Source organism: Colobus angolensis, unplaced genomic scaffold (genome assembly GCF_000951035.1).
Source record: "Colobus angolensis palliatus isolate OR3802 unplaced genomic scaffold, Cang.pa_1.0 Scaffold115, whole genome shotgun sequence".
Lineage (NCBI taxonomy): Eukaryota > Metazoa > Chordata > Mammalia > Primates > Cercopithecidae > Colobus > Colobus angolensis.
The window spans coordinates 2939219-2957463 of record NW_012112586.1 but is presented as its reverse complement, the minus strand read 5'-3'; the positions used below and the strand labels follow the sequence as shown (position 1 = coordinate 2957463).

At 55.4% G+C, this 18245-nt stretch overlaps 1 protein-coding gene across 1 annotated transcript in view; it reads right to left on the bottom strand.

The window, feature by feature from the left end:
• Window positions 1-18245, bottom strand: part of RIMBP2 (RIMS binding protein 2) — a 231209-nt gene that overhangs the window by 50183 nt on the left and 162781 nt on the right. Inside the window, exons 5-7 of the mRNA XM_011961210.1 lie at window positions 7273-7477; window positions 1961-2106; window positions 692-768 (exon numbers count right to left, since the gene is read on the bottom strand). Of these exons, the coding sequence (XP_011816600.1) occupies window positions 692-768; window positions 1961-2106; window positions 7273-7477 (428 nt within the window). The remainder of the gene's footprint in view (window positions 1-691; window positions 769-1960; window positions 2107-7272; window positions 7478-18245) is intronic.

The window sequence follows — 18245 nt, the reverse complement described above, 5'->3', positions numbered from 1 at the left end:
CCCTCTCACTCTCGGGGGCGGGAGACTGGGGCTCTGGACACGTCCGCTCTCGCTCTCGGGGGCGGGAGACTGGGGCTCTGGACACGTCCCCTCTCGCTCTCGGGGGCGGGATGTCCCCTGGAAAGACACTCATGGCCAAGCCCCTGCACCTGTGAACGGGACCTTATTGGAAACAGTCTTTGCGAATGTGATGGACTTGGGTCATACTGCAGTGGGGCAGACTCCAATCCAGGGACCGGCATCCTTAAAGGAAGTGGGGAGAACACACAGAAACAGGCACAGGGAGGTGGCCGGGCAGGATGGAGGCAGAGACCGGAGCCACGCAGCTACAAGCCAGGGCCACCTGGGCTCCTGGCAGCCAGAAGAGGCAAGAAGGACCCCTCCTTGGAGCCCTCAGAGGGTGAGACCCCGCCGCTACCCCCATCTCAGACTTCTGCACCCAGAGTTGGGAGAGGAGAAATCTGTGGTTTCAGGCCACCAAGTTTGTGACCTGCTGTCATGGCAGCGCTGGGAGACTTGCGTGCCACCCAAACTCCACCAAATCTGCTCAGCCTCCAGACCAGGCTGAAATCCCACCTTCTCCTCGTGCCCTGGGAGAAGGGAACTTCTCAGTCCCCCGAGTGTTCCCAGACCCAATATCTCAACTGCCCCACTCACAGGGGCTTGGTGGACGCAGAGAGGCCGCACTTACCTATAGCGGGCAACACAGAGGTGGACCTTCCCCGAATATCTCTGCTTTGAGGTATTGGAATTCCGTTCATTCTCCATCTATGAGAAAGGCAATGGGTGTGCAGGTTATGGAAGCTGGAGGTGTCCTACCCCATTCCCGCAGCAACGGGAAAGCCCCTCACAGCTTCCCGGGCCCCAGGAGAGATGGCCTGAGGCTGTGGTACTCCCAGGAGGCACTGCCACCCGCACCCCCACATGCGAGCCCAGAAAGGAAGGTGGTCCCTCATTGCGTACCCCTTATCACACAGGCTCCTTCTGTGTTTGTGGACAACCCAGTCCCCAAACAGCAAGGTAAGGCGCAAAGGCAGGGCCTTCCCCCAACAGAATTCAGGGCGTGAGACACTCAGGGCGCCAGGCCCTGTGGGGTCTGTGGAAGACACAGAGCTGCATGCTGCTTTGGACACTTGGCCCTCCAGGGGCTCAGTCTATGGAGGAGGCCCCCCCCCACCGTGTGACATGCCCAGCGCCTCAGAGGGACGACATGGGGAGGTGGTGGGAGCTGCCATGTCCCCCCAGCCCCCACCCTCTCTTCCTGTCTGGGGGTTCGTGGAGTGTGCGGGCTCCACCCAGCGTCTCCTACAGCAATCCTGGGAGTCAGCGGGCGTGGCCTTTCTCATAGGGGTGGGGGTGAAATTGAGCGGTATGTGTACGACCCCCCAGCTATTCCACTCTCACTCCCCTCAGCGCATTCCCCACACAAGCCGAAACAGTCTTGAAGCAGGAATTAGCCCACATCACCCCCTGCCTTAACAGCTTTCAGTGGCTTCACCTCGGACTCAGACAAAAAGCCAAGCACTGTCCTCTGCCCCGGCCTTAGCTTGTCCCTGCCCCCGCCCCCTCTCCAGCCACACCAGCCTCTTCCCATCAGTGCGACAAGATGGGACTCGCAGGGCCCGTCCCGACCTCCACAGGCCCCTCCCAGCCAGCTCGGCGTCAATGGCCTCGCAGTGTCATCCTGGCACCCTTCGATGGGATTTGCTTTTCTAAACGCTGCCTCGCCAGTGTTCTCTCTGCTCCCACTTAGAACGGGGACCACACCTGTGTTCACAGCGGGGCCCCTACACCCCAGCACATAGTCGGGCCAGGGAATTAACAGGGGCAAAGGGAAGAACCAACCAGAAGGAAGAGAGGGAGGAGGATGGGGAAGGAAAAACGGGACAGACTGGCCAACATCCACACCAGACACACTTGGCACAGGCAGGCCCGGCGGCCCCTGCGGGACGGGACTCACGTCTGACTCAGATCTGCATCTTGGGCTACCGGATCTCGACAGAAAGGTGGGCTTGGCGGACAGAGGCTCCGGCCTGTCACCAGGCTGCGGAAGCGGCCGGATATATTCACCGATCGCAGAGCCGCCTCCGATAGCGCTCTCCTGACCTGGCCACGAACATTAAAACAAGTTGAAACAAATATACAAATAACGTCGTAAAAGTGCATTGGTCATGTGCCTACCCGGGGTACCTTTCCCGTCTTTGACAACAGTCGCTGCGTTTCATTTTGGGGTCCACCCGTCTCCTGTTCACCATCTACGTAGGCTGGTGTGACCCCACCCTCAGCTCTGGGCCTGTCCAGCTGGCAGGTTCACCCTGGTGGTAATGCTTCTTTGGGAGCACAGGACGAGGACCGGCCCAGGCAGAGGGAACTAAAGGAGAGTTGATGACAAAGAGGCTGCTCCTTTCCTTGGCTTAAAATTGAGCGGCTGTGAAGCTCACGGAAGCCGCCAACCTCCTGCACCTGCAAGAGGAGCGTTCCATGAGGACGGCACCTGCTCACAGCGAGAACGAGGGAAAGGGGATCCTGGCGATGGGCTTGGAGCCCCTGGTTCAAGATGTACCGGAAGCTGCATCCTGGCTCTTCACCTGCTCCAGGTGACAGACGGGCTCCTTTCTACTCACACCAGTGGAGGGTGGCTTTGCTGTCACTTGTGAACCACTGAGTCCTAACTGGCCAAAGAGGTGGGTTTGTGGCTAAAAATATACTCTTGATGAGAGATTTGCAAGGACTGAAGTAGTTCTCATCCCATCCTATCCTCCTGGGGTCTCAGGGGCTGCTGAGCCCTGTCCTGGTCGTCTGGAAAGGAGCATTGAGCACCGTGACTAACGCTGGCCTGCGTGTCAGACGACAGCGCTGCCCTTTAACCAGGATCCGGGTGTGAAACACGATGCGGCTGCTTCCTTCCCAAGCTCTCCGCTACTGGGAATGATGCCGCCTCCTCCCTGGGGTCCTCGGTCCCTCTGTAGCTGTCTCATCGTAACAGTCACCTCACTGATGAATATGAATTGCTGAGTCTAAATGGGGAAGTATAAAATGATTTAAAAAGCCATCAGGAATGTTCCACTAATGGCTGCCCTAGGGGCCACCCCTGGCAGGCCCCACAGCTCCAGGCTGGAGTGAACAGCAGGACAGCACCACCACGGCAGGGAATTGGAACTGGGGCAGCCCTGCCCCAGGGTCTCCTGTGAGAACATCCGATCCTGGAGGGCAGGACCTTGTTTTATTGACTGTAACATGGCTCGGCGTGCAGCAGGTGCAAAGTGAACATTGAACGAGTCAGCTCCCAGAAGCCTCAGAAACCCGGCCGAGAGCAGAGCCTGCTGCAGCTTCTCCAGTTCCAACTGGCATTGATGCTTCTCCTCTGCTCCCAGCCACGAGAGTCACCTGGACCAGTGAAACCTGAGGGGCGTGGCAGGCTCCACTTGTGGGCAAAAGCCACTTTTCCTCCCCACACAGTGGCCAGGGAACTTTCCGGAGAGGACACACTGTCCTCCGGCGTTCCGAGACTGGGGGGCGTTTGTCACTGCAGCAGAACTTAGCCCTTCCTGCCTGACACCGCTGCCACGGGGAACAGCAGGGGACGGCACAGCCAACAAAGGTGATGTGCATACAGCAGTCACCTTGCGTTCACACTTAACTTAGCCGAACCTAACTCTCTAGGGAAACATAATGTAATCCCCATGGAAGCTTTTACCTGCCGCTGTGCCTGAGAAGAGAAGGTGAGATTAGAAACGAAACACGCAGTGCCTTCAAGCGGGGCTGGCTCCCACTGGCCCCTCGAGATGCGAACACCACCCTCTCTCATGATGGGAATGCTTCAAAATACGTATGTTCTAGAAAAATATGGCTCAAAAAAATGTTGACTCAAAAAACCCAGCTCCCATACTGGGAGGAAAACTGGCTGTGCCGGTGGGGGCAGGTGGGGATAGGAGAGGCCACGCCTCTCCCCAACGCACTCCTTCCTAGGAGGTTGCCAGGGACAGTTTGGTCCGTGAGCAACGCCTGCCTCCCACGCTGACTGCAGAGCCTCACTCTGTCAGAGGGGCCTCCCCATACAGGACACGAGTCCCTTGGTGGCCGCCCCAGCCACAAGCGGGAGGAGCCCTGGGTGAAAGCACAGGTGAGTCACGGCACATCTGCCCGGGACCCCTTCTGTGTCTTGCGGCCAGCTCTGCACCTTCCAGCACCCTCTCTCTCAGGTCAGTGTGGGAGGAAGATCGGCGGCAGATGAACAGGTAAAAAATACAGATACGAACACAATGGGATGGTATCCGGCCTCAGGAAAGAAGGACACCCCGCCCTTTATGACAACACGATGGACCTGGAGGACTCTCTGCTACGTGGAGTAACCCAGGCACAGAGAGACAAACGTGGCATGGACGGTCCCCACTTACATGCGAAACCTCAACGAGGCCAACTCGCACAAGCAGAGAACAGAACAGTGGTCACCAGGGGCTGGGCTGGGGGCTGTTGGTTGAAGGGCACAAGATGAATACGCTCTGGGGATCTGCACAGAAACGTGAATGCAGCTAAAATGCTGGACTGTAGGCCAGGGCAGCGGCTCACACCTGTCATCCCAGCACTTTGGGAGGCCAAGGCAGGTGGATCACCTGAGGTCAGGAGTTTAAGACCAGCCTGGCCAACATGGTAAAACCCCGTCTCTACTGAAAATACAAAAATTAGCCAGGCATGGTGGCGGGTGCCTATAATTCCAGCTACCTGGGAGGCTGAGGCAGGAGAATTGCTTGAACCTGGGAGGCGGAGGTTGTTGTGAGCTGAGATCACACCACTGCTCTCCAGCCCGGGCAACAGAGTGAGACTCCATTGCAAAAAAAAAAGCTGGATTATAGACTTGAAGTTTGCCAAGGAGGCAGATCTTAAGGGTTTTCACCATGAAAAGGGAAGGTATCCACGTGAGGCTGTGCATAGCAGGTGGTATGTTAATTAGCTTGGCTGTGGCGATTATTTCACAACTGATTTATGTTACGTAGCATCAAGTTGTACACCTTAAATATATATGATTTCTAATTATCCACTATACCTCAAAGTTGGAAAAAATAAGCAAACACAGAGGGGGAAAATGTACAAAAATAAGTAAAGCCATTCAGAGAGTGAGGGAAGAATAAAACAAGAGGAGGTCCTAAGCAGAGGCCTGGAAGAGGGACCTTCGCTGTCTGCAGGGAGGCGTGTCCTGGTGGGAATGGGGTGCTGTGGAGCAGCTCTCTGGAGGTGCTGGTGTCCGCCACCATAAGTGACATGCACTGTGAGGAGAATGCCAGGGCAATGCCAGGGGAGACGGGCATGGGCCACGCCGGGGGACCCCTGGTGGGCGAGGAAAGAGTGATTAAATGAGCCGGGTTCATTAGGAGGGTGCATCTTCCAGACGGTTATTAAACAGAAGCCATGGCGCAAACCTTCTTCTCTGCCAAGTGGCCCCTGGTGTAGTAAAGGCGCCGTACCGCTTTGGTTTTTTGGTTTTACTCAGTGTGCATTTTCTGCTATGGTTAATCAGATTCCTTTTTCCATGCCGGCCAATCCCTGTTCCCACCTCCCTGACCCGGGAGCTTTGCAGTGGGTTCCACATTCACGTGCTGTGAGCCTCGGGCTCGCCGGGCAGGCCTGCGACTGCTGTTTTCAGAAGGGCCAGCTTGCAAGGTGGGTCACTGGCCAGTGTCTGGAACTGAGCTTCTGAAATGTCCTCTACACTGGAAGGAAACATCCCCTGACTGATAAAGGCAGGCCTGGCTCGTGCACACCACTCAGCTCACACCGAACACCCGCTTTCCTTCTGGGAGTCTGGAGCTTCAGTGGGCATGGTGCCCACGCAAGCAGCCCCCAGGAAAAGCTCTGGGCCCGAGTCTCAGTGGGTTTCCCAGAGCAGAAGCCGTGTGTTTCTTGTGGCACGGAGCGGTGCTCTGTGTCCCTTCGCGGGAGGGGGAGAGAGAGCGTGGAGACACGTGCATTCTGTTTTCGCCTGGGAAGAACTGAAACTGTCTTGTTTTCCTCCACCCTTCAGGTTTCACAGCTCAAATGTGGTTTCTTGGCAGCCGCCTTCCAGGACCATCTAGAAGAGCCCAAATCACCGCCCACCTTGTCACCTGGTCTGCATCCAGCGTCTGGTTCAGAGGCTCCCCATGGATCATCTGCCCGCCAGCAGGAGCTCCGCAGGGGGTCCGGTCTGTCTTTCAATGTCACAACCTGGGCAGGGCACGCAGCCCGCGCGTCATGAGTGCCTGGAGATGAGCGGCAGAGCGCTCAGATCCTGGTCCCTGCCCACTGGCCTTCCACAGCCATGGCCACTTACCCCAGCCCGCATTCTCTCTGATGCATGGACCAAAAGGGAAGGGTGTGGGAAGGTGTGGGAAGAGGGGAGAGGCAGGAGAACGTTTTTTAACAAGACCCAAGTGACATCTCCTTATTTTAATGATAAAAAGCACCCAAGGTACTTATATATTCTGATAAGAACTAGGGGAAATGTGCAAATTATCTTTTTTACGGAATTCCAAAGTGAGGTTCAGATGCTCATCCTCCCTAATTTTTTTTAAACCAACTTCTTAAACAGGTGGGTAGACCTGGCCATGAAACCTGTCTAACCTCTGCATCCCACTTAACCTTCAGCCGGGACATGGCACCTCCACTGAGCTCTGATCAAAGGACACCTGTGATTGTTCTGCCTGCGACCAAGACTAACCCCCCCAGCACATACACAGGGGGCTTCTCCCCACCTGCTTTCTAAGCAGGACTGTGCTGGGTGAGGGCTCATGTTCACCACTGCCTTTGCTGGAACAGAGGTTCCAAGCACGTCCCAACATCACCAACAGGTTACTGAGATGAGAAGGAAGGGAAAACAACTAATGCAGAGAAACGAGCTTCGCAGAGCGTTGGAGTACCCCGCCAAGAAGCCCGTGTGGAGTTATCACCAATGTCGTCTCTGCAGCCAGACTCCTGGGTTCACATCCCAGACTGAGCCTTCATCAGCATCTGTGTGACCCACGCTAGTGCCTTGGTTTTTCTCGCCTGTAAAATGGGCCCATTTCACAGGTGAGAAAATGTGTGGGTCACACGTTCGTGGATGCCCGTGAGGTGCTGGGTGCACCGTGTGCCCCGTGGCTGCGAGCAGCCCTGTTCTCATCCTTCCCACTGCGGTGGTGGGTCCCTGTACCCTCTGCCAGGTGTCACCAAACCGACTTCACCTGCACACACCCTCGCAGGCCCGGCCAACGGCCATTCTCTCCCCACCACAGCAAGGCGGATGGTCCAGGCGCTTACCTTTGCCGAGGGAGGTGGCTAGGCCATTCACAAACTGCGGGAAAGGCTTGCCGGGGGCCGTGGAGACGTCCAGGGGGGCCACCGTGCTGCCACCCAGCAGGTCAATCTTCCCAGCGTGCTGCCGGAACTTCTCCAGGTCCCGGGACAGCAGGTTGAACTGCTCACTTTGAGTCCGGCATTTCTCTTCCAGCTCTCGAACCTTGGACTGCATGGCAGAGGCAGGACAGGGGGTCAGCGGTGGCATTTAGTGGTGGAAATGTGTCTGAGCCTGTTCACATGTGTTGTATGTGTGCACATATGCATGTATGTGCATGTGTGTGTACACACACGTGTTGTGTCTGTGAAAATGCATGCATGGTAAGAGTGTGTGCACGTGTCTGTGTGTGCCATGTGCAGCAGGGGCTGCCTCCCACCTCCACGGGAGAGCAGTGCCTGATAAACCCAGCTTCTCGTGCCACCTGGCTACTGGCCAATGTGAGAAACCACAGGTGCCAAGAAATCCTGCAAACACTCAGCTCCCAGCCAACCATAGATTGTTCTGGGCTGTGCGTGCAGCCCGGGCACTTTGCAGTTGGCAGGCTTTGCTAGAGCTGTTTGGAACTTGGAGTATGAGGCTGTGATGCGGCCCAGACTCAGGGGAGCAGCTCAGGTGCTGTCCCACAGATGCAAGGATGCAATTCTCATCCAGGGCGCCTGCCCCCTCGGACTGCAGAATGCTTAAGAATGCCACTTTGAGCAGTAAGGAATCTCTATCGGCTACAGTCAGTTAACAACATTGCTGCATTTGCAGACAACACGAAGACACCTCGGGAGCCCTGGCGAAGGCAAGCGTCTCCCCCGGGGACACATACAGGAAAGGGGTAGCCCAGCAAAGCTCCTTCCTCGGGGCAGGACGGACCTGGGCTGTGTCCAATCTCGGGACATCTCTGACCCTTGTGGGCTTCCTCCCAGGTCAGGGGTACAGGGGCAAAGCCCCACTCCCTGCTCCCCTGGGACTCGACCTCTGTGCGACACATGGTCTCCTGAGATGGGTTTCTGGCACCCATCACAGAAGGTGCAGGACAGAGGGGTCTACAGAGGACCCACCCTTCCTTTCTCCACCGTGCTGACCACCCCCCGGCACCCCGGTAGCTCCCGGGCTGTTTGTTTCTTGTCGGTGTCCACGACGACACTCTCGGCCCTGAGTCTCTGCCTTCTGGCCCATGGATACACCTTCCACACTCTGCATGGACTCAGCGTCATGCTCAAAGGGCGTTTGCTGAGTCAGTGAAAATGGTGAACCCTGAGCTGTGGGTACCAGGCTCCTTGTGGGGATGGCTTGTCGGGTCTGCATACAAGGCCGCTTTCTTGCCACTCCTTCCTTTAGGACGGCTGGGAAAATCCGTTATGGGATATTAATGTCATCTGTGGAGCTGACGACAGGCATTGGTGTTTCCCCAGTGAAATGTCAGCCCCATGAGGGCAGGGCTCCGTCTGCCTATTTCCTGCTGTGTCCCAGCCCTGAGCAAAGGGCTCAGCGACGGTCCCCCCCCTACTCTGCCCCTCCTCTTCATCCATCCTCTCCCCTACTGTCCCCCCACAAGCAGCAGGCTTCTCAGCTCCTTAGTCCAGAATGAAGCACTCTTTATGGCTGAGATCATGGATTTCTAAAATAAACCTCACAAATCTAAAGCCTATAATGAATTTCTTTGATTCATTAAAAGAAATCAGCACTATTCTTCTTTAAAAACTGAATGGGCTTGGCCAAGCCGGCTGTGTCTACTGCGGAGGGCACAGAGCTGAAAACCCAGGGGCTCCCGGGCATGACACGGAAAGCATCAAAGGGAACCCAAGCCCAGGGACAGCTCCTACCCCGGATGTGGGGTCTGCAGGCGGGATGATGACTCAGCTTCCGGGGGCTTGCAGGGGCTCTGGTTCTGCTGGATCAGCCCTTAAGACAGAGTGATGGGCCCTGCAGGGCAGCCAGGGTCTTGGCCAGGGAATAGCTGTCACTGCCTGCTGCAGGCAAGGCCTGACCCCAGAGGGCCCTGAGCTCAACTGTGTGAGCCAACAAGCCCCCAGGCACCCATGGGGCACTTGCGGAGCCTTCCTGGGGTGTGGAGGAACAGGAGACGTTTAATAGTCATGCATTCATTCTAACGTGCGACAGAGAACGTGTAACTGGCACACCCATTCCCTGACGTCGTGTCTATGAAAATGACCTAACTAAAATAGGCCAGGCGTGGTGGCTCATGCTTGTAATCCCAGACTTTGGGAGGCCGAGGCAGGCGAATCACCTAAGCTCAAGAGTTCGAGACCAGCCTGGCCAACATGGTGAAACTCAGTCTCTACTAAAAATACAAAATTAGCCGGGCAGGGTGGCACATGCCTGTAGTCCCAGCTACTTGGGGGGCTGAGGCAGGAAAATCTCTTGAACCCGGGAGGCAAAGGTTGTAGTGAGCCGAGATGGAGCCACTGCACTCCAGTCTGGGCAACAAGAGTGAGACTCTGTCTCAAAAAAAAAAAAAAAAAAGTGAATAGATTTTTCCTATTACAATCTTGAAATGATAAAATTATAGCAATAAAGAACAGATCAGCGATTGTCAGGGTTTTGGGTTAGGGGAGGGTGTGACTAGGGAGGGTGCCGTGAGGGAGTTTCTCTGGGTAACAGAACCGTCTGTACACCTGATGGCGGTAGTGGTAACAAGAATCCGTACAGACCACCAAATGCCATACAGCTGTATATGGGAAAAAAAAAAAAAAAAGAGCGGATATAAACACTGGAGAAAGCAAATAAACTCTCCAGCACACTACAGTGCTGCTACCATGCCAGCTTCCCAGCTTTGAGAATACACTCTGGCTACGAAGACGCCACCACCAGGAAGCCGGAAGAGGGGCCGCGGGAACTCTCCCTGCTGTCTTTGTAAATTCCCGTGAACCTAAAATTACTTCAAAATAAAGTTTTCACAAGTGAAGAGATTTTAAACAACAGGAACTAAGAATATAGGCAGCATGCAGAGACGGTGAAAATAATGAAAGGTACCACGTGAACGGCCAACCTTTGGGGACGTTACACCCCATCGCGGGGGTTAAGGGCGGCTGAGGTCACAGGGGCCTAAAGCGAGTTCTGCACCTGATACACATCTATGCGGTGGCCGGCAGGCTGCGGGCTGCCTGCTTTGGTTGCAGGAGGGCGGGTCATGTGCCATACAGAGGGAAGAGGGCAGGCTGTCTGCTCTCACATGGTTCCATAGGACTCCCAGAAATGACAGGGGGTGGGGGGCCAACGATGAGGGTGAGCCGAGCAGCAGCTGCATACTCTGTGGTTTGGTCCCCAGGGCCTGGCAGGGCCACTCCCACGCCTGTGTCTTTTGTGGGCCACAGTGGCACTTCCCAAGGTCAGCCCCTTGGCCTGGCCCATCAGTCCATCCTCAACCCTTAGATCAGGACTTGGCACAGGATGGGCATTTAACAGATATTTGATGGATCACAATAAGCTGTGGGAAAATGGATCCATGCACAGGAAGTGTGGAGTGGCCTTGAGTTAGAGATGAACCAGGTCACCTCTGTCCAAGGGAGACAGAAAACAGGTGGAGGAGCAGCCACCGGGTGGCTCACCAAGGAACCCCGAGACCTCTGCACAGGGGCCGGTGGGGTTCAAGGAGGGCCGCCACCAGCCTACCGAGGGGCCTGCGTCTTCTGTGCACAGAGCGGGGCCTGGAGCACAGACTCACAGGACACCCACAGCTGAGGGCTCCCCGTGGGAGAGGGAACCTGGCCCTGATGAACCCAGGCCTGCGATGACACAGTGACCACGGGTGAGGAAAGGCCGCACCAGCCAGGTCTGACAAATGCCTGAACCCCAGAGCCACAGCCTCAGAGACTCAGGGCCTGAGGCCAGACTCCCCCTGCAGGGCCAGACTCCCCTTCCCTCTGCAGCTGAGGCTTGGGGTGACTGGGCGATGACCCGAGGGAGGAGGGTCGGGAAAGGGCTCAAGCCTGAGCATCCCCCAGCTCCGGGCCGTGGGGTGAAAGGCCAGGCAGGAAGCCCCAGGGCCAGAGTGCCTGTGAGCAGCCAGGGCAGCGCCTGGCAGAGGTTAGTCCCGTCCTCTGTGAAACAGCCATGATGACAGAGCCTCTTTCTAGGATAAGCGTGAGGACAGAGTGCGTCAACGCGGGCTTAGTGCTCTGAAAAGGGCAGCAGGTGGAATGCTGGGCACATGGAACTGCCGTTGGCAGCAGCGGCGGCGGCGCCCACAGGAGCAGCTATAATCATGGTGGCCGTGTTGGTATTGATTAGCCGTACCAGTCAGTATCAGTGGTACTGGTATTTTTATTACCTGCAGTAGTAGCAGCCTTGCTTTGGTATGAAAGAGCGTTAGCAGCAGTGGTAGCAACAGTAGTATTTTTTGTAGGAATAGCATGGGTATGAGCAGTGGTATAGCAACAGTGATGTTGGTAATAGTATTCACAGCAGCACAGTATTAGCAGCAGCAGCAGCAGTATTGGTATTATTTGTACTAGTCGCAGCAGTATCATTATTACTACCTGCAAGTGCACTGGTGTTATCCTTCACAGTAACAGTTTGGTGTTAGTATTAGTAGCAGCAGCAGATGCAGTATTAGCAACAGCAACAGCAGGGATACTGGTATTCTCAGCAGAGTAGCAGCCAGCCGCTGTCCTTGCTTCCCCTACAGGTTCCCCAGGGCCTGGCACCAGGGACATCCACCGCGTTCTGAGGGGTGTTGGGAGCAGGAGGCCCACGGGCAGCAGTGAGGGGGGAGACCCAGTTTGCCCTGAGCCCCCTCCCACAGTCCCCTCGCCCACCTGGGCTCACTGCACAGGAGATTCCATGCCCTCCTGCGACACAAAGTCACTCCGTTCTTGAAGCCTGAGAAACGCCCCCAGGCTCCCAGCTGCCGCCTCCTCCCAGAGGGTGTTTCTCCTCCAGGGGGTCAGCAGATAGGGCCAGTGGTTCGCCATTCACAAGGGACCCATCCCCAGGACCCAGACACCTCCCGCCAGGCTCCACGTATGACACTGGGGTCACATTTCAAAGGGGCCGGTGCCTTGGCCGGGTGCAGCCCACCAAAGGCAAAGCTAAAGCTTCCGGTTTCCCAGGATCAGCAGGGCGCCATCTCCTCCACATAGCCTGTTGAAATGTGACCTCCAGTGTTGGAAGCGGGGCCAGGCAGGAAGTGTCTGGGTTCTGGGGGCGGATCCCTCATGAACAGCTTGGCGCTGTCCTTGCCATCATGAGCAGGCTAAGTTCACACAAGGTCTGGGTGTTGAAAAGAGCCTGGCACCTCCCATACCCTCCTGCTCTCAGCACACGACACGCCTGCTCCCCCTTCGCCTTCTGCCATGATTGTAAGCTTCCCAAGGCCCCCTCAGAAGCCAGCATGCCTTCTGTACAGCCTGAAGGACCATCAGCCAGTGACTCCTTCATAAATTACCTTCACAAATGGCCCAGCCTCAGGCATTCCTTTAGAGCAAGAACGGCCTGACACACCCAGGGAATTTTCAGTTTACCGGAAAATCTCACATTTTAAATGCACTGGTGAGCATTTAAAGGCTCAGCAGCCGCCTGGGCTGACAGGCATATCTAGAGATGGCCGCAGGCTGTGGCTGCTGGCCGTGGTGCTGCTCTGCACGACAGCATGGTGGCACTCCCGCATCAGCAGGTTGGGTGTGTGAGGGGCCAGGTTGGATCAAATGTCCTCCTGGCCCTGTAGATGCCCCCAGTTGTACCCACATAAGCCTCCGACCCACAGGACGATCCCTCACTTGCTCCTGGGCCTGGGGGACTCTGGAACCTAGAATTTGCAAACTTCTGGGTGCCTACATCCACCTGGGCATTGAGCACTCACTTACGGACATGCTGCGCAATGCATTGCCATAATTGAGAATCCCACCCAGGGTTGGCCAGTGCAGACACCAGGAAGGCTGCGCTGCCACAAGCCTGGAGACCGCTGTTCCAAGGATGCCTGCCTGACTGCGTCTCCACTGAAGCCCCAGGCACGCTACGCGGCATGATCAATATCAGGAAAAATAAACAGTAAAATTATTGGCTTTTTCCTAAGCATAAGGGATGGGAGGAACGGGCATTCGTTGGTTAAAGTGAAGCTATGTCACCCAGCTCACACATCTTAGCACTGCCCCACCTTTGAACGAGCAGGGCGTAGACTAGTGAGGCCCTGCTCCTGCGGTCTCGGGGACGGCGCTCAGAGCTGGGTCTCTAGCCGGTCGTGTGTGCGGACACTGATTTGAGGAGTCTGGTTGCCCTAGCCCCTGTCCAGTTGACATGCTTTCCCCGAATGAGCTCCGTGGGGCCAACGTGCAAGCACCCTCCTAGCAGTGCAGAGCGCTGGCACCACCTGGAGCTCACAGACCAGGCATGGAATGTACCCTCTCGTGCCTGCTTGTCCATAAGCATGTGCTCAGTAAATGCTTGTCTGATGGGAGAATCTGCTGTGAGACTCGCTTTCCTTGTAATCTACACTGAAGGTATGGAACAGGGGCACAGCCTCCCCCACCTCAAATTCCTACCAAGGAGAACCTAGGAGTCCCGCCCGTCCACACCCAGCTTGCTTGCAGCCTTTCCTTTGAGCTTCTCGCCTGAGCACAACTCCCTGGCTCCTTGGCAGCAGGCGAAGGCTCTCGTGACTGCCAGGGGGGTCCCTGCTGGGGCTAAGAGCTTCCAATTGCCTGTGGGGAGGAATTGCCAGCGGGAGCCACTTCCAAAGCGTGCTGAGAAAAAAGAGCAACCGTGGTGCTACCCCAGGCAGGCACATTCACACCTCAATGTTTATTTCCAGATACGGAGTGCTGTCCCATCCGGTTTGGGACTGGGTCTGGGTGTCACCCTGGCTGCAGGGATGCAGGGACACACCCAGCCACATGGTGCTGGCCCCTCCCCATCCCGAGGCCACCTGCAGGCGCTAGGGCCTGCAGGGCACTGCTCAGAAGCCACTGAGTCCAGACCAGGCAGGAACAGATGGCACAGTCATCAGGCAAATCAACTATAATTGGAACAAACAGCAGAGGCTTGCAAATGTGGATGTGGCTATTTCTAAAGACAAGGGGGAAGCGTCCAAAGACGCCACTGCAGCTCCCCCGGTTCCTGGCTCAGTGCCCTCCTCTGGCTTCCCGGCCTCTGTGAAGAGGGGTGATAAGCAGGCACTGTGCTGGCGGCTGGCATCCAAACGGGGTGGTTCTGAGAGCAAGGGGCCCGATGCATAATCACTCCAGAATCACAGGCAGAACCCAGGGACGGTCCAGGCTCACTGGGTCATTTGACTTAGTGTCAGAGACATTCAAACCACAGCGACTCCATCTTGAATAGGGGCTAGAAAAGATGAGGCTGAGACCTACTGGGCTGCATTCCCAGATGGTGAAGTTGTGCTAAGTCACAGGATGAGAGAGGAGGTCGGCACAAGACACAGGTCACAGAGACCCTGCTGATAAAACAGGATGCAGTAAAGGAGCCACCAAGACCCACCAAAACCAAGATGGCAATGGGAGTGACCTCTGGTCATCCTCACAGCACATTATACGCTCATTACAATGCGTTGGCTGCTAAAAGACACTTCCCCCAGCGCCATGACAGCTTACAGGTGCCATGGCAACATCAGGAAGTTACTCTACATGGTCTGAAAAGAGTGGAGCCCTCAGTTCTGGGAACTGCCCACACAGGTGCCATGGCAACATCAGGAAGTTACTCTACATGGTCTGAAAAGAGTGGAGCCCTCAGTTCTGGGAACTGCCCACCCCTTCTCCCCCACAAAAACTCGTGAACCATCTACCCCTTGTTCAGCATATAATCAAGAAATAACCACGAATAGCCCACACTGCTGCTCTGCCTATGGAGTGGCCATCCATTCATTGCTTTACTTCTCTCACATGCTGGTTTTCACTTTCCTCTATGGACTCACCCAAATTCTTTCTTGTGCAAGCTCCAAGAACCCTCTCTTGGGGTCTAGAAGGAGGCTGCTTTCCAGTAACATTAGGAACAATTTGGAAACAAATTGTCCCCTGTGCCGTCTTTATGTGATTTCATTGCTCACTGGCTGAATACCTACTATGTGCCAGGCCCTATGTGATTTCATTGTTCACTGGCTGAATACCCACTATGTGCCAGGCCCTATGTGATTTCATTGTTCACTGGCTGAATACCCACCATGTGCCAGGCCCTATGTGAGTTCATTGTTCACTGGCTGAATACCCACTATGTGCCAGGCCCTATGTGAGTTCATTGTTCACTGGCTGAATACCCACTATGTGCCAGGCCCTGCCTGGGGGAGTCATGCATTGCTGGTGACTCAGAGAGACCTCCCGGGTAAGTCGGTGTTAGGCCATTGCACCAGGGCAGAAGACAAGGCCAAGAGGGACTTGCAGTCACACCCCCAGTGGGCAGCAGGACCTACCCAGGTCTCTCCAGCTGCTGTCTCTGAGTATCTCTGCCCAGGGACCCCCTGAGCCCAAGCCTGCACCCTCACTCACCCACACATCCACCCCAACACACTCACTGGCCCAGGGGTCACCCAGCCTCTGAACAAGAGCCAGGCAGGGCTGATTCCCTGCAGGCCGAGCAGGCCCAGCACCTGGGACCACAGCCCTTTACCTTCAGGGGCCCACAGACATGGTTCCACTTTAGTTTCCTTTAAAATCGGAAAAGAAGTGAAAAAGGGTGATAAATATATAATGCATCCAACCTGAGTAATACTCATCTTTATTCCACCCTAGATGCAAAATACAACTGTTAGGATTATTTTGTGGAGGAAGGCACGACCCCTAAAGGCAAAGGCCCACAGCCCACAGTCGTCCACTGCGGGCCTGAGGCCAGACCCCTGTAGGGAGGTGGACCCCAGCCTGCTCGGGAAGCAAGCACTCTGGCCACCCCGGAAGTCTCCCAGAGAGGAAAGAGGGCTGCTCAGGAAAAATAGCCGGGCCCCTCTGAGGCCAAGACGAACCAGGGCTGACGTCATCTGCGGTTCGATGCCTCGCTCCAGGAGGAGATACCCAAGGCACTGTGGAGAGGAGAGGGACCCCCACGAGGGTGCCCTAAGAATCATCACAGAGCTGCCGACACGCACATGTCAGGCCTCTGAGCCCAAGCCAAGCCATCGCATCCCCTGGGACTATATATATACACACACACACACAGACACACACACACACACATATATACACACACACACACACACACACGCTCAGATGGCCTGAAGTAACTGAAGAATCACAAAAGAAGTGAAAATGCCCTGCCCCGCCTTAACCAATGACATTCCACCACAAAAGAAGTGAAAATGGCCGGTCCTTGCCTTAAGTGATGACAATACCTTGTGAAAGTCCTTTTCCTGGCTCATCCTGGCTCAAAAAGCTCCCCACTGAGCACCTGGTGACCCCCCTCTCCTGCCCGCCAGAGAACAACCCCCCTTTGACTGCAATTTTCCTTTACCTACCCAAATCCTATAAAACGGCCCCACCCTTATCTCCCTTGGCTGACTCTCTTTTCGGACTCAGCCCGCCTGCACCCAGGTGACTAAAAGCTTTATTGCTCACACAAAGCCTGTTTGGTGGTCTCTTCACACGGACACGCGTGACAGCACACGCCAAACACACAGCACTGGCGCTGGCTCCTCATGATGTTCCCCTGACCAGGAAGCCCAGATCCCTATCTCTCAGCCCAGCCACATGGTGACAAGCACGCCAGCCCCTAGACTTTCCTCAAAGCCCCTGAGAGGGTGTTACCAGGCTGACTTCCTGCCTTCGGGGCCTGGCCCTGGTACTTGGGAGCTGTGTGTCCTCGGATAAGTGGCTCGTTGTCTCTGTGCCCCGTTGCCTAATCAGCAAAATGAGGTGACAGAGAACCTCAGGCAGCGGTTTCAGGGGTTAAATATGACTGTACCTCTCAACGGCCTGGGGTAAAGCGACTTCCTGCATTCCTACCCCCTGCTACTGCTGAACACCCAGGGCACGGCTGGTGCTCCCTTAGTCTGGAGCTGCCAGCACTGACTTACGATGCAGCCTCCAGTACGCTCTACAGGCAGGACCAGGGCCGCCGTCCCCCCTGCCCCCACCCAGCATTCACAGGGAGATCAGAGTTGAGCTGATGGGAAGCTGCGCTGTACGGCAGCCCGTTGAAGGCCTGGACTCTGGAGCCAAACTCCTGGGGCTTGAATGGGATTCTGCTCATGACTATCTGAGACCCTCGTGCAGGTCATTCATTAACCTGCCTGTGCCTTGGGTTCCCCCAGACATGAAGAAGATCAAGCAAAATGGGCATTATCTTGTAGATGTTCAATGTCTCTCCGACGCACTCTCAGGACAGGGCCCAGCACAAGGCACCTGTTGGAGGTGGTGGTGTTGCTCTCTTCCAGATGGTAGAGAGGGACCCCCACATATTTTCTTTTGCTTCTCTGTTTTGATTCGACTCTAAGTGCCAAAGAAATTACTTAACTCCTAGTAGGTGAAATCTCCCTGCTCTCAGGTTCTCAGGTTTACAAAAAGAGCTGTCTTGACAGGCAAGTTCCTGAAAAGCTGGTCTATGTTTAAATCCTGATGCACATCTTTGCTAAACCCCAAAACCAGCCCAGGGTACTCTTGGGCCTCAGGACTTCATGCAGCGCGACCAAGAAAAAAGACACCTCCCCACTGCCACCAAAACCTCCTGGCCATTCATTCTTTAGAGAACAAGGCCTAGAAGTGTCCCTGGCACTGGAGTTGTGTCTATGGGTACAGTGAAAGGAAAATAAATCTCCGGACCCCACAATCATGAAGCCAAAGGGAAGCCTCAAGCTGGGAACTGTGTCAGCAAACCTGCCTTCCATTTTATTTCTAAATAAGATAGCTGCAAAGATTAAAAAGTGACATAGCCCCCTCACAATTTGCGTACAAAGAGATCCCTTGTGGGCCTCCAGATCTTTACCCTAAAACAGTTCTGTTGAATTTCACCCTGGCAATGTAAATTGATCATTTATCTCCACAGGCGTGGG